Source organism: Peromyscus leucopus, unplaced genomic scaffold (genome assembly GCF_004664715.2).
Source record: "Peromyscus leucopus breed LL Stock unplaced genomic scaffold, UCI_PerLeu_2.1 scaffold_813, whole genome shotgun sequence".
NCBI lineage: Eukaryota > Metazoa > Chordata > Mammalia > Rodentia > Cricetidae > Peromyscus > Peromyscus leucopus.
In genome coordinates this window covers 1-14,402 of record NW_023505743.1, presented here as the reverse complement: position 1 = coordinate 14,402, position 14,402 = coordinate 1, and the positions used below count along the sequence as shown (strand labels likewise).

General features: G+C 43.7%; 1 protein-coding gene across 1 annotated transcript; it reads left to right on the top strand.

Annotated features, from left to right (window-relative positions):
* The first annotated feature begins 1,021 nt into the window (after window positions 1–1,021).
* On the top strand, window positions 1,022–14,189 carry Cdo1 (cysteine dioxygenase type 1). Its single transcript, XM_037202002.1, has 4 exons — window positions 1,022–1,507; window positions 6,033–6,110; window positions 8,916–9,070; window positions 13,983–14,189. The coding sequence occupies exons 1-4, from the start codon at window positions 1,338–1,340 to the stop codon at window positions 14,114–14,116; spliced, it is 537 nt and encodes a 178-aa protein (XP_037057897.1). The 5' UTR covers window positions 1,022–1,337; the 3' UTR covers window positions 14,117–14,189.
* The last annotated feature ends 213 nt before the right edge of the window (window positions 14,190–14,402 follow it).

The following is a 14,402-nucleotide window of genomic DNA, read 5'->3' as shown; positions in this document are numbered from 1 at the left end:
CAACTAAGTGCTAGGATTACAGGTGTGAGCCACAGGACCTAGCCTGTCTCCCAAAGCCACGGTTTTCCTTAATAACATACGTGTGATGTGATAACATTAAACAGGGGTGTTCCAAAATAAAACTATGCCGTTCAAGTAAATGTCATGTTATGTATGCACAATGTCAGGGGTGGGGGGTACAGAAGTCAATACCTTTAATAATCCAAATCATTTATAATGGAAAGAAGGAATATATACTTTGAGGTGTGTCTGTTAGGCTGTGTCTGTTCCTTTTTCAATCGTGTAACCCCTGCTGTTCCCAGAGCATGCTAGGTGCCAGCAGGTAGAACTGTTTTCTGTAGATATGTGCCTAGAATTGAAGGATTTGAGTTACCCAATTACAATCTTTTAATTGACTGCACAGTGACAACCACCACCACCCAAGCCCAGCCCTCGCAAAACGCCCATCTCTTAGCATCTTAGGCTCTTTGCACTGGATATATTTTACCAGGCAATGTTTAAGATCAAAGTACCTGGTCTTACTAAGAATTCAAATATTCATTGTCAAAATTTACCCACAATACACTACTGCACATTTTCATTTAAAAGGGAGAAAAAAAAAACAGCACTCTGGAGGCTGAGACAGGCAGATCTTTGAGTTGAAGGCCAGCCTGGTCTACAGCCAGCCAGCGCTGTGGAGTGACTCAAAGCAAAGATTAATTATCACCTAGCCTGGGGCGTGTATATGGACCGGTTAGCTTCACAGAACAGGCACTCTGGCCTGGGAATGGATCCCATCATTGATCTACCCAAGCACCAAAGCTGCATTTGGAAGCATTTCCTCAGTAACACCACTCCCACCCACCAGAGATCTAAAATGCACAGGCATACATTGTAAACCAAGCCCGGGAAGGGATGGGATGGGCGGCCAAAATGCACCGCTAAGGCGGGGGGAGAAATTGCCCAAAGCTCACCACAGCTATAGAGCGGGGGCAACAGTGGGGTTTCTGAGAGGGCTGGCCCGCACAGGCAACCGGGTCCTGTGCCAGGGCCTTCCCTCTGGCGCTCTCCATCTCCGGCCCCTTTTTTCTCCGCCTCACTCCACCCCCTGAAGGCGGTTGGTACGTTCTGGATGACTCTAAGAGCTTAAAAAGGGCCCGGGAGGGCGGATCCCGCAGATTTGGTCTTGTTCGGTGCGGTGCACTAGACTGGTCTTCGGTGACTCCTAGACTTGAATCTCGATACCCTTGCGAGAGCTTTTAGTGCAGCGGGGTCCCGGGCGTTCCGGGTCCTGGGTGTGTCGGCTGTCCAGCCTGCAGCCAGGGTCCTCCGCAGCCGGTCTGGAGGGACCTGCGGGGATGGAACGGACCCAGCTGCTGAAGCCACGGACCCTGGCCGACCTCATCCGCATCCTGCATGAGCTCTTCTCGGGCGACGAGGTCAACGTGGAGGAGGTGCAGGCTGTGCTGGAAGCTTACGAGAGCAATCCTGCCGAGTGGGCTTTGTACGCCAAATTCGACCAGTACAGGTGAGCGTGCCCGGGCTTCTGCAAAGCTAGGTCCCCACAGTCGGAAGGGAGCCCCCCCGCCCCCCCGCACCACTCACAGGTTTTCTGCTCTCCGTCTCCCGTAAAACCCCTCCACCCTCGCCCCCAGCCTCCAACACAGTGACACCACACCACACCTCCGCAGCCGTCTCTGGCACAGCACCACGGGACCCCTCTGCCACCTGGCACGCTCAAGCTCCCCGCCCAGCAGCCTCCTGCGACTGACCGCAGACGATCGGAGGGCGCTCCAGGAGATCACCCTGCCAACCATCAAGAAAAGCGGGGTGGTGGGAGACACAACCCCAAGTCAGTCCTCCGTCACCAACTCTGGAACGCTTTAGTGTAAAACATCGGGCGGCTTTTGCGAGCTGGTGCCATCCAGTTTTTCCAAACCATTCACCACCCGGACTGAGGGTTGGCTCGCCCACTGTCCGATTTTGTAAATTGGGCACACCGCGGCTTTTGCCGCCACCCAAGCCTTTAGCCTCCTCTCGCCCTTGCTTCCCAGAATCTGGAAGGGAAAACTAAATAAAGACCACTTCTTTCCCGACCTGCTGGAGGGAGGTGTCTGGTAGGCTAGGACCTTTGGAAGCCTTGACTTAGGGATTAACTCTGCGCGATCGTCAGCACTCCGGGGCCAGAGGTTTTTGTGTGGAAGAAGGAGCAAGCTTCAGTGCTTGTGGCTGATAGATTGGCTAGTGAGAGGAAGCTGGCTGGAGGAAAGGATGACAGAGAATGGGACTTTTCCTCGGAAGTCGTCTCTCCTTAACATGTAACATGTACAATAAAAGTTCTGCCAGCAAGGACCGTTTTAACTGTATTTTGGAACTTCAAGTAGTAAAAACCAAGGACAAGTAGGGTGGCATTTTGTGTTTGGGAAGTGGTCTTAAGCAGTCGCCTTTGATTCTGGACACTCAGTTCTGGGCTGGGTCCTGCAAGGGTTCCCCTGTCATGTCTACTTAAATGCTGGCAAGTAATTGCCAGTTTGTGGGCCAAGTGCTCCTCCAGTCGCTTCACACAGTACTGAAACAAAAGCTGTTCTTATTTCAATGTTACTAGCAAAGACCGGCAGGAAAGGAGTTGGGTACCCTACACTGTGATGATATATTGTGTACCTCAATAAAGCTTACCTGGGGATCAGAGGACAGAGTCAGGCACTAGATTAGATATAGAGGTCAGACAGTGGTGGCACACACCCTTAATCCTATCACTCGGGAGTCAGAGACCCGTCTGGATTTCTGTGAGTTCAAGTCAGCACTGGGCTACATTAGAGAAACAGAACCCGGCAGTGGTGACACATGCCTTTAATCCCAGGAAGTAATATGGCAGGACACAGAAAGGTATATAAGGCATGAGGAAACAGGAACTCCGTCTCTTGAGGCTGAGGATGGGGCGTTCATAGCGCTAAGCTAGTGGTTGGCTATTCTGCTTCTCTGATCTTTCAGCTTTCACCCCAGCATCTGGCTCTGGGTTTGTTATTATAAGACCTTTTAAGATTCGTGTTACAGCACACAAGGTGTGTTTCCCCTTTATTGTCTGGGAGCCTGCAGTGAACAAGGCCATCTGCAGCTCCTTTGGCCTGAAAAACTTACATAGCTCCATATATGTAGATGTATAAAATAAAAATCAAATATTTGCTGAAAATCAACCATATTTTTAATTTGACATGCATATAATTTTATCATTTATTAAAGAGTAAAGCAAATATGCATACTCATGAGGTAGATGGCTTGTTTATTTTTTACATAAAGAAATCTTGGTTGCATTATTTGTTAGTTTGATTTTACATTCGAAGGAAAGATTATTAAGCATGAAAAACAACTGATGCTTGCCCTTGGGAGATGGGGGTAGGCAAACCTCAGCTGCGCTGTGAGTTCACAGCCTGGGTTACGTGAAAACTCCACACCAGCACCATGGCACACACATGCCCAAACACACACATAATATACACAACAATAACAAGTGTAAAAAACATTGCTATGGAGTCATGCGATGGCACAGGCACGTGCTTCCAGTTACCAATTTATTGCACAATACATTTTATTAGGAATTAATTTTTGGCTGTACATTCAGAAATCTTATACTGTTCCAATTTTCTATGATCCCACATTCCACTGTGCAATGCAATGCGCAATTTAAGAAGCTGGGCTGTAAACCACCATGCAACTTCCTCTAGGCCTGGGACAAATTCTTTTGTTACAGCAGCATGGGAGACATAGCATTGTCCGAGTGAAATTAACCAGGTCTGGTGCGACAGCTCCTGCCCTCGAGAACAATGGCATTGCCCAGGATTTCTCCCTTGATCCAAGGCACAGCTCATTAAGATAAGGGTGAAGTCCTGGGTGGGACACGGGTGGACTATAGAGAGAATAAGAAGAGAGGGAGACAGACGTGAATTCTATAGCATTGTCCTTGGTGCCCAAAAGGATTTCGATCTGTGATCTGGGGTTTGGGAGCAGGGCTATGGGTGTTTCAGTATATCCAGACAGTGAGTTCTCTGGAGAAGTGGAGTGTGAATACAGGAACCCTGTTTACTGTGATTTAAAGGCTGTGTGTACAGCCCCTTCCTAGGTCATAAGAATCAAAGAATAAGGGAAGACTAACAGCTAAAAGGAAAATAATAGTGCTTGGCTACTCACTAGAGACCCATGTCCTGCAAGCACCCGGCCCTGAGCCTGGGGGATGGTAAGAAGGACAGGACGAGAGGACAGCTGCATGGAGAGCCTGAGTTAACAGATGACTGAGTAAACAAACATCACCAAAACGAATGGACACAACCCTTTCTTACCCGTGGCATCGGCAGTCTGAAACGAATGTCACAACTGTCGGACATTGCCGGCTAGATGCTGACAACAGAACCATGTGGACCAAATTACTGCTTAAGAGTTCATGTGTCCCTTAGGATAGCTGTTTGGGTTTTGACTTTTTTTTCTTGTAAATTATCATCGTAAAAGGTTTAGTATTCTGACCTAATGTAGCCTTGGTTCTGGTATTTACTTCAACCCTCTGCTTATTTGTGCAGAACTTTTCCTGATGAGTGCTTTTGAATGTGTTTGTATTAGGGCAGAGTTCTAGAACAGTCCTTTAATGAAACTTCGGTCCTCAAAGCCTAGAAGGGAAAAAAAAAGCCCCAAACAATAGCAACATTCTTTTCTGGAGTAATAATGAACTTTCTAAATACCTTCCGTGAGAATGCTACTTTTTATTAGTTTGAGACTGATAAGCATGGAGAAATATGAAATTTGGATTACTTTTTCCCCTCTTATCTTTTCATGCTGGTGGTAAAGACTGAGCAGATACCTCAGTAAAGTCAGCAAATCAAAATACAGAAAGGTCTTGTCATTCTGTCTAGACCAGGAAAAGTACACAATGCAGAAAAGTCAGAGATCAGCTGTGAAAAAGTTCTCGTTTGTTCTGGGCTCTGAATGTGAACACTATGTTCAGGTTTTATCGGGGTAGAATTTGGGGTGGGATTCCTGCTCCTATGCACAGTAGGGTAGGTCGTCCACTGTGAAAGACTGAGAGCAGCTAGGCCTTTGACCGGCATCTGCCATTCCTGGGAATCTATCTGGAGGCTAAGTACTGCTTTCTTTAAATAATGCCTCCCTTGTTTAAAAAAAACAAAAACAAAAACAAAAAAATGCATACTGAAGCGGCTCACAGCTTGTTTGGGCTAAAAGAAGCAAGCTGGTGCTCATTTTTAGATGGCTTTGTGAACAAAACTCAACTATAGATTTAATTCAGGAATACACGTTAACATTAAATGAGTCTGAACTATTGATAACAAGAGAAAAGAGGGTTAGCATAAGAGCTTTTATGGCTCCATGTTCTGTCTTTTCCTTGACAGTTTTTGTTGTTGTTTATTTTTTGGGTTTTGGGTTTTTTTTGGGGGGGGGGGTTTGTTTTTCTGAGACAGGGTTTCTCTGTAACCGCCCTGGCTGTCCTGGAACTCAACTTTGTAGACCAGGCTGGCCTCAAACTCACAGAGATCCACCTGCCTCTGCCTCCCAAGTGCTGGGATCAAAGGTGTGCGCCACCACACCTGGCTCCTTGACGGTTTTTGAAAAGATGAAAATTTGTTTAGTTTGGTTTTAGGTGTTCTTGGTGCTTTTTTTGTTTTGTTTTGATTTTACATTTCCCTTATTCTTGTTTTGTTTTTAAAAGAACAAACCCCAAGGCCTACAAATGGCTACTTAACTTTTACATTTGAATGAAAGATTATAAAACAGAAAGAAAAAAAGTAAGGCTGAGCATAAGTGATGCTTGGAATCCCAGCACTTGGGAGGTGGAGATAGGGGGACCAGGAGTTTAAAGTCATCCTCAGCTGCACTGTGATTCACAGCCTGGACTACGTGAGACCCTTGTTTAAAATGATAATAATCATAAATAAAATAGTAGTAAAATATTTTTATATTTTAAAATAGTAAGTAAAATCATAGTAAATGATACTTTTTCTAGTGCTTATCTCAGCAGTCAGATGCAAACCAGCATATGTTTGTCTTTTTAGGTACACTCGAAATCTTGTGGATCAAGGAAATGGGAAGTTTAATCTGATGATTCTGTGCTGGGGTGAAGGACATGGCAGGTAATACACCAGCTCCCACACTCCAGACATTCCCTGCGGGTATTCCTCCCTCGGGCTCCTCCCACCATTGGGGTTCCTCCCACCTCAGAGCTCCTCCCACCCTCGGGCTCCGCCCACCCTCGGGGATTCTTTCCTACTTTTCTTTGATACATCTGTGGTTTGGCTGGGCATGGTGGCACACACGTTTAATCCCAACATAAGAACAGAGGCAGGTGGATATCTGAGAGTTTGAGGTAGTTACCAAAAGCCATCGGTCACTACTATGAAGTAACATTTTGGTGTGTACGCTATACTAAAGTGAATATGTGTTTGTGATACTTGGTCACCGAAGTTGAGGTGTACTCTCTACTAAAGTGAATATGTGTGATACTTTGTCACAGAAGTTGCGGTTAGATACACATTGTTTTCTATTTTGCACATTTTATCAGCTTCTTAAACTGTTAACTTTTTATGATATGTTTTTAAACAGGTATTTAATAATCTCAGGGTTCAATTAGTATTAAGTTATGGTGTACACAGTGAGTTCTAGGACAGTCTGGGCTACGTAGTGAGACTCTGTCTCAAAATAAATATTTTAAAAATAGATCTGTGTTTTGCAATGCTCGGAATCAGATGCACGTCTCATGTTACTAAGAGAACACTCTACGGTCTAACACGAACTATACCCCAGTCCCATTCAAGGTAGTTCTTAGCACCTGCCCAGCATGTGAACAGTAAGAGTGCCAGGTTGCCACCAACTTCACAAAAACTAGCAATTCACAGTTTAGAGTTCTTTGTTTATATTGTCCACTAACCTCAGCTTGGAGTTTGTCTGGGGGTGGGGGGAGTCAGGCATGTACTGTGTACATTAAAATCACACCCACCACACCCACACACCCCCAGCCAGCATATGGCTCAGTGAATAAATGTGCTTGCCACCAAGCTTGATGATTCTCTCCAATTACTGGAATCCAGAGAGAAAACCAACTCTTACAAGTTGTGTACACACACACACACACACATACAGAGAGAGAGAGAGAGAGAGAGAGAGAGAGAGAGAGAGAGAGAGAGAATCAAGAAATAAACAAATAAATAAAAAATGTAAAATAATGAAAAAAAAATGCCTCCACCCCAAGTGAGTAGTAATTCAAAGGAGGCTAATAGTTACCTTAATTCAACTGCTCTGTCTCTTATGGAGTTAAATTGTTTTGGGAACTCTGCTTAACCCTGACCTTTGACCTTTGCGATATGTGAGATGTGTCAACAAACTGTGGGACCAAAGACCAAACTGGCAAGATTTGGAGCTAGAAAAACATGTCACAAATTCAGGAAACTTCTGTCTACCTCTAGTTAATTGTTCAGCTCCTTTACCAGGAAGGCAATTTACACCAACCCCAATACTTGTAAAATGTGTTTCCTTGTCTTTAGTTTGTACATTTGTTACTAACTGAATAATTCTGTATTTTTAAACAGATCTCTCAGGTTTTTTGTCAAAAAAATAACCAGACCCATTTTTGGTGAGAGAAAAGAAATGCAAAATTACAAGTCTTTTGGGTGTTAGATCTATGGGGACATTGCTTGATGAAATGGGGTAGCTGTCAGTCATTCTCTCGGTAGTTTTTAAAAACAGATTAGCAGGGTTGGGGTTAGAGTCTGTGGACTCAGGAAACAGTTCCTTTTATGATACATTGAAACATTAACAGAATTCAACATGATAGAAATGCTAAAAATTATATACATTTATATGTTTTAATCAACCTGGTCACTGTGATGATAACTTTATATACCTAAATACTCTTTGCTCTAAGATCACATGAGTAAATTCCTTTTCACTTAATATGCAGTTTGCTTCCTCCCACCAATATTGGAAGATCATCACAGGTAGGCCACTCTAAGATTATCACAAGTAAAAGCTACTCCTGTAAGACAGTAACACTATGTATACCTTACATCATCATTTCAGGGTGACAAGTATGTATATGCACACACATACATTCTCCCACCCACACAAAGAAGAAAAGAGGAAAAGCCTATGGGAAAAAACACAAACTATTAAATGATTCCACTGTGGTACAATTATTAAAAATTACTATATTTGTTCTTTCAAAACTTTCTTTAATGAATCCCTTCTCCTGTGTGCATATGTGTGTGTGTGTGTGTGTGTGTGTGTGTGTGTGTGTGTGTGTGCGCTAGTACATCATACACAAGCACGTATGCATGTGAGTGATGCTAGAGATAAAAATCCAGGACCTCCTATATTATACAAGCACTCTTCCACTTCTAATATTCTTTCATTATCAAGTTCTAGCACAGTTGAGATGAGTTATTAAATGCTGCACTTTTCTGGGCATGGTGTCAGGTCTGTGATGCCAGCAATCCTGTATTCCTCCCTTCTGAGAGGAAGTCATGAATTCTAGCCCGGTCCTAGCTGCATGATGGGGTCTGTCTCAAAGACAACCATAAGCAAAACAAAAAGACAAAAGCAAAAACAAGCAGACAATCAAAAAACTGTGTTGGGGGAAAAAATAAAAGGAAAAGTTTCTGGGTTTGTTTTGTTACCAGATTACAGTTACAACATTTTCAAAAACATAAGCTGCTCCTTAGCGGGAGCTTACATCTAATCTGTAAGTTACATACCTTGACATGGATGGCGTGTAGTTATTGTGCCCAGAACAATGATGCTGAACTGTAAACTGATAGATGTAAAACACAGCAACTGAAACAAATTAGGTCCTGAGAGCTTCTTGACCATGTATCCGTTTCAGCTCAGTCCATGGGGCTACTGGATCAACCACTGAGTTCATTTGTCATTTTGTGCATATATAGCAGTATTCACGATCACACGGACTCCCACTGCTTTTTGAAGATGCTGCAAGGAAACCTAAAGGAGACGTTGTTTGCCTGGCCTGACAAAAAATCGAATGAGATGATCAAGAAGTCAGAAAGAACCCTGAGGGAAAACCAGTGTGCCTACATTAACGGTAACACCCTATTCTGTGTCTATGAGCGCATAGGAAAAGCTGAAGTCTTATCTGTACATGTTGATGGAAAATAGTTGGAATATGGCCTAAACACAATGGGTTCCTAAGGCTTTAAAGCAGGGTTGGAATCATTCATTCAAAACATATGCATGAAGATTGTCGTTTACCTGCCAAAACTTAGAACAGAGATAGTGGGATATGAATTTATACAAAACAGTTGGGTCTACATGGGAAATGTATAGTGTGTTTGTATTAGAAAATGCAAGGACATGTTCTGGAAGTGATTAAGAACATTGGCTAGTGCCCATTTTTCTAAACTGCATACAGCATACCTAAAAGACTTTTCTCAAGGGAAATTTTGCAATATATACTGTTGGGTAATGACTTATAGATACCTTACCAAGAATTTGTTCTTTCCCTAATGTCTGCTGGAAGAGCCAAATATTCCCCAGGAGAGGCACTGAATTTACTTCTATTTCTAAAAAGGATCATAACTTTCCAAAAGTTCATTAAAACATATGAGAGTCATAATTTTGTTCTCATTTATAGATGAGATTGCCAGAACATATGAAGATTAAATAACTTGTCCAGAGTCACTCAGCTTCTAAACATTGAGCCAGTATTTGAATCCATGCAGTTTGAGCCCAAACATATGCTTTTAATCAGGATGCTGTCCTGCTTATATAAAATAGAATATTACAGTTTTTTCCCCTGGCAAGCACACCACCTCCTTCATATATCTTAAAGTCTAGTGTTGGCCTTGCAACTTGGCTCAGATTTATGAGATTATTAGTTTAGGAATGCAAATCGCTTACAAAGATCAGATTGTATGGGAAATGTTTTCTCTTGTGCTCACCTCACACGAGTGTGTGGATTTCCTCTGCAGACATTTCGTTTTCTCAGATATTTGAGGGTTGCTATATAGAAGAAGGTACACCAGCTCTGTAAGAACAGACTTGTCACTGATACCAGAGCATGGTAAAGCTAAAAGCCTCTTAGGATAATTAGTTTCAGCTGGAATCAGAGGCCTTGAGAACACACATTCCATCTGGAAAAGAGCTTTGTGGTGGGGGGGGCTCAAGTGCAGAAGCCTGGAGCAACCACGGGCACAGTGAAGGTGGATGCAGACCAGGGACAAAAGGTTTTGGTGAGGATCCGATGAACACTAAAGGGACAGCCGTGGCCACCAACCCCAGTGAGAGAGTCCTGATGCTTTTTCCATAAAAGTGTGAGATTCTGATTTTTAAGCCAGGCAGTGGTGGCACACACCTTTAATCCCTGCACTAGGGAGGCAGAGCCAGGCAGATCTCTGTGAGTTCGAGGCCAGCCTGGTCTACAGAGCGAGATCCAGGACAGGCACCAAAACTACACAGAGAAACCCTGTCTTAGAAAAAAAAAAAACAAAATAAAAAAAATGTGATTTTTAAGTGCCAGGCGGTGTTGGCGCATGTCTTTAATCCCAGCACTCGGAGCAGAGGCAGGCGATCTCTGTGAGTTCGAGCCAGCCTGGACTACAAGTGAGTCCAAGGAAAGCGCAAAGCTACACAGAGAAACCCTGTCTTGAAAAACAAAAACAAAAATGTGATTTTTAATGTTATTTTTTACCAATTGGTAAAACGTGGGGTGAGCCATACTGAATATTTTTGTAGACTAATTACTAGAATCTGTTAAAAGCTTCCCAACCTCTGATTTTCACAGATTAGGGGTGGACATGGATATGATCAGGGGGAGGTTCCCAGTCCAGGGAAGGGCACAGTCCTTGCAGAGAATGGAAACTTGAGGAATGGGGGTCACTGGAATGAAGAAGGAAGATAGAGTGGACAGGAGGTATGAGGAGACTGTAAACACGATTAAGACACAAGCCTCCAGGAGCAGGAGAAAGATGAGCCCCCCCCCACCCTCCCAGCAGAGCTGTACTTGGGAATCTCTTTACCCATTTGGTAGCAACATACAACATAGTGTGGGGGCGAGAGGAGAGCTGGAACAGAGCCCAGGAGCCTGCTTCAATTGGGAAAAGGTCAACAGGACCTTGGTAAAAACCACCAAGAAAGGTCTAGTATGACTGTAACAGAAGGTGTACAGACACATAGGGGAGACAAAGGCAGAGATTAAAATGCTGAGACTATGAACTTGAGGCCCAGGTATGGACCTTGGGCTCTTCTAAAGGATGGGTCGCTTGATCTGAGGGCCTTTGACTCTGGGATTGTCCATCATGAGCTGGTGGGTGTGGGCCCCTACAGTTAGAAAAGCCAAACATTATTTGTATGAAGAACATTCAGTAAGCACTGAATGCTCATTCAAAATTGTGCATAAGCAGGTGCTAGATCATCTTGGTTTTATTAATGCAAAATGTTAGCATGCCACGTAACTCCAGCACTCAAGAGGCTGAAGCAGGAGGATTTTTTATTTTTTTGTAAGTTTGAAGCAAGCCTGGACTACATAGTGAGTTCAGTGTCAGTCTTGGAGACACAGAGAAATCCAGAAGAGAACATTGGGCCAGGCATAGTGGCACATGCCTCTAATCCCAGCACTAAGGAGGCAAAGGCAGGTGGATCTCTGTTACTTCAAGGCCAGCCTGATCTACAGTGTGAATTCCAAGACACCTAGAGTTACACAGTGAGACCCTGTCTTGAAGAAAAAAAAAACAGTAAGAGGGGGGAGGGGCAGAGAGGAGGGATTAGTTTGTTTGTTTGTTTTTAATCTTCCTGGACATAGTTCTCCCTGTCTAGATGGGTTATCTCTAAGCCAGGACTCTGGCTTAGAGATAACCCATGGATGTTATCTAAGCCTTCCCTTTGCTTTTTCCTGTGTTGGAGTTTATTCCCTGAACTCATGTTTTCTTTGTTCTTGGTTCACAGTCTTGTTTGGATAAGCATGTCTTCAGGTGTCTCTTTATGAAAGGAGTCATGGACGGTCAATTTTTGAGACTTTCTAATATCTAAAAAAGAAACAAAAACGAAAAAAAACATATATTCAAATCTTATAACTTGATAGATAAATCAGCTGGATTTGGATTGTGACCTGTCAATCATTGTCCCTCAGAAGTCTGTATCTTGATCTTTTAGTGTATCCTGCTCCTGTTCCTGTTGAAAGTCATGGTCATTCTGTTGCTTAACTCTTTCTCTAAAAGATCTTCTGGAAATGTCTGGAATCTTCTGGTGTGGTGCCTGCATGCTGTCCCATGGTGCCTCACAGTAATAAGGTCACCTAAGGACTCATTGTTCTGCTGGGTGCCTGGTTACCTTCAGCTTGGACACTTGTGCCCATCAATCCACAAAATATTTTCATGTCGTGCCTGTGGGTCATGTTTCTGAAAGGCCTCTTGTTTGGATATTAAGCTCCCTGAACATGTCCTTTGATCTTTTTCTCTTTGCTATTATTTTAATCTTTGTCCTTTGATTCTTTGAAGCTACCTCCACTTTTTCTGCCAGCCCTTCTGTTCAGGTTTTGTTTTATTTGGCAATCCTCCTGCCTCTGCTTCTTGAGCATTTCTTACAGGCATGCACCACCACATCCAGCTGTCTTCCTACTTTGAGAAGCCTTTTTGAGTGTGTAGTTCAGCTGGTTGGGTGTTTGCCCAGCATCATGCACAAAGTCCTGGGTTCAATCCCTAGTCCCACATAAAGAAAACCACCCCGAACTTGGGAGGTGGAGAAAGTTGGATCAGAAGTTCAAGGTGACCCTGGGTTGCATGAGATCATCTCTCAAAGAATAAATAAATAAAAACAAAAAATTGTTTTGATTCCTGCTCCCCGCTGGGTATTTTGCCTCAGGAAGAATGCTAAGAATAGACTTTCCCAGGTCTTCTCAGTGTCGTGTTTCAACTTGCTTTTCCAGGCTGCTCAGGCTGCCCTCTGTCTTCTGTACTAGAGGCTAACTCAGTTGTGTGCTCATGTGTAAAATCCAGGGACAAAAAAGTTCACTGGTGGCTTTGTACACAGGACGGGGCTTGTTGACAGGATCTCTCTCTGAGGGTCAGGCAGGCCCTTTAGCAGAGAGGTGCGGATGGCAGGATGGGGAAGGGCTTGTCTATGAGCTGGTGAGACTCCTTACAGAGTCACTTCCATCTCTGCCTGGAGAAAGAAGTCTTGGGTGACGCTGGCAGGTCAGGAAAGCAAGACCCTTGCCATTCACACGTGATTCTTGTTCATTCACTTGCGTTTAACCTGGAATCCACCAGTCCTGAGTTCAGCCATGGTGCTCTTTTGAGTTCTGTCTTCTTCTGGGGTGGGAAGCATGGAGGGGAGGGAAATGGTGAAAGGGAATTTGAGACCCTACTTCCTAAACAGCCTTTCAACCAGTCAGCATGTTCAGTCCGTCGCGCTTGGGACTGTCAATTCCTGAGCTATCTGAGAGTTTCGAAATAGAGTTTTTTTCTTGGTTTTTCCCCTGAATAGTTTAGGACTTTGTTTTCTTTCTTTTTTTCTTTTCTTTTTTTTTTTTTTTTTTTTTTTTTTTTTTTTTTTTTTTTTTTTTGGTTTTTCGAGACAGGGTTTCTCTGAGTAGCTTTGCGCCTTTCCTGGAACTCACTTGGTAGCCCAGGCTGGCCTCGAACTCACAGAGATCCACCTGCCTCTGCCTCCCGAGTGCTGGGATTAAAGGCATGCGCCACCACCGCCCGGCCTTTCTTTTTCTTTTTTTAAATGAAACTACCTTTTAAGCTTTCAAGTTCTTATAAATGTTTTCTTTCTCACTATATTGTATCTAGTTTTAGTTTCGCTGCAATGTGAAGCCATTTGAAGTAAGGATGCCTGCATGGCCCTTACTACCCATAACAAGCAAATTAATTCTAATGTGTATTCATTCCATATTCATCACTATCAGTGAAAGATTGTGGGTGGTTAAGAAACATTTTTCCTTCAGCTGCCATCTTGATTTCTTTGTTGTTTCCTGTCCTCTTTGGTCTGGTCAGATTCCATCGGATTACATCGAGTAGAGAATGTCAGCCACACAGAGCCCGCCGTGAGCCTTCACTTGTACAGTCCACCTTTCGATACATGCCATGCCTTTGATCAAAGAACGGGGCATAAAAACAAGTCACCATGACATTCCACAGCAAATTTGGAATCAGGACTCCATTTGTAAGTATAGTTTCCTGGGTTCAAATGACTTAGTTCAAAGGGGCTGCAGAGATGGTTCGGATGTTAAGAGCACTTGTTGCTCTTGCAGAGGACCCAGATTCAGTTCCCAAGATCCACATGGGTTCCACATCATTCTTAACTCCAACTCTAGGGGGATCTAGTGCCAGTGCCCTCTTATAACCTCCATGGGCAGGCACGCACATTGTGCACATACGTACATGTAGGCAAAACACTCACACACATAAACCTTT

Excerpts from the sequence above, each read along its gene's own strand:
- Cdo1 (XM_037202002.1), top strand. The coding sequence starts at position 1,338 with ATGGAACGGACCCAGCTGCTGAAGCCACGGACCCTGGCCGACCTCATC. Across the intron at positions 1,508-6,032 it reads GCCAAATTCGACCAGTACAG|GTACACTCGAAATCTTGTGG; the intron begins GTGAGCGTGCCC and ends TTGTCTTTTTAG. Across the intron at positions 9,071-13,982 it reads CCAGTGTGCCTACATTAACG|ATTCCATCGGATTACATCGA; the intron begins GTAACACCCTAT and ends TGGTCTGGTCAG.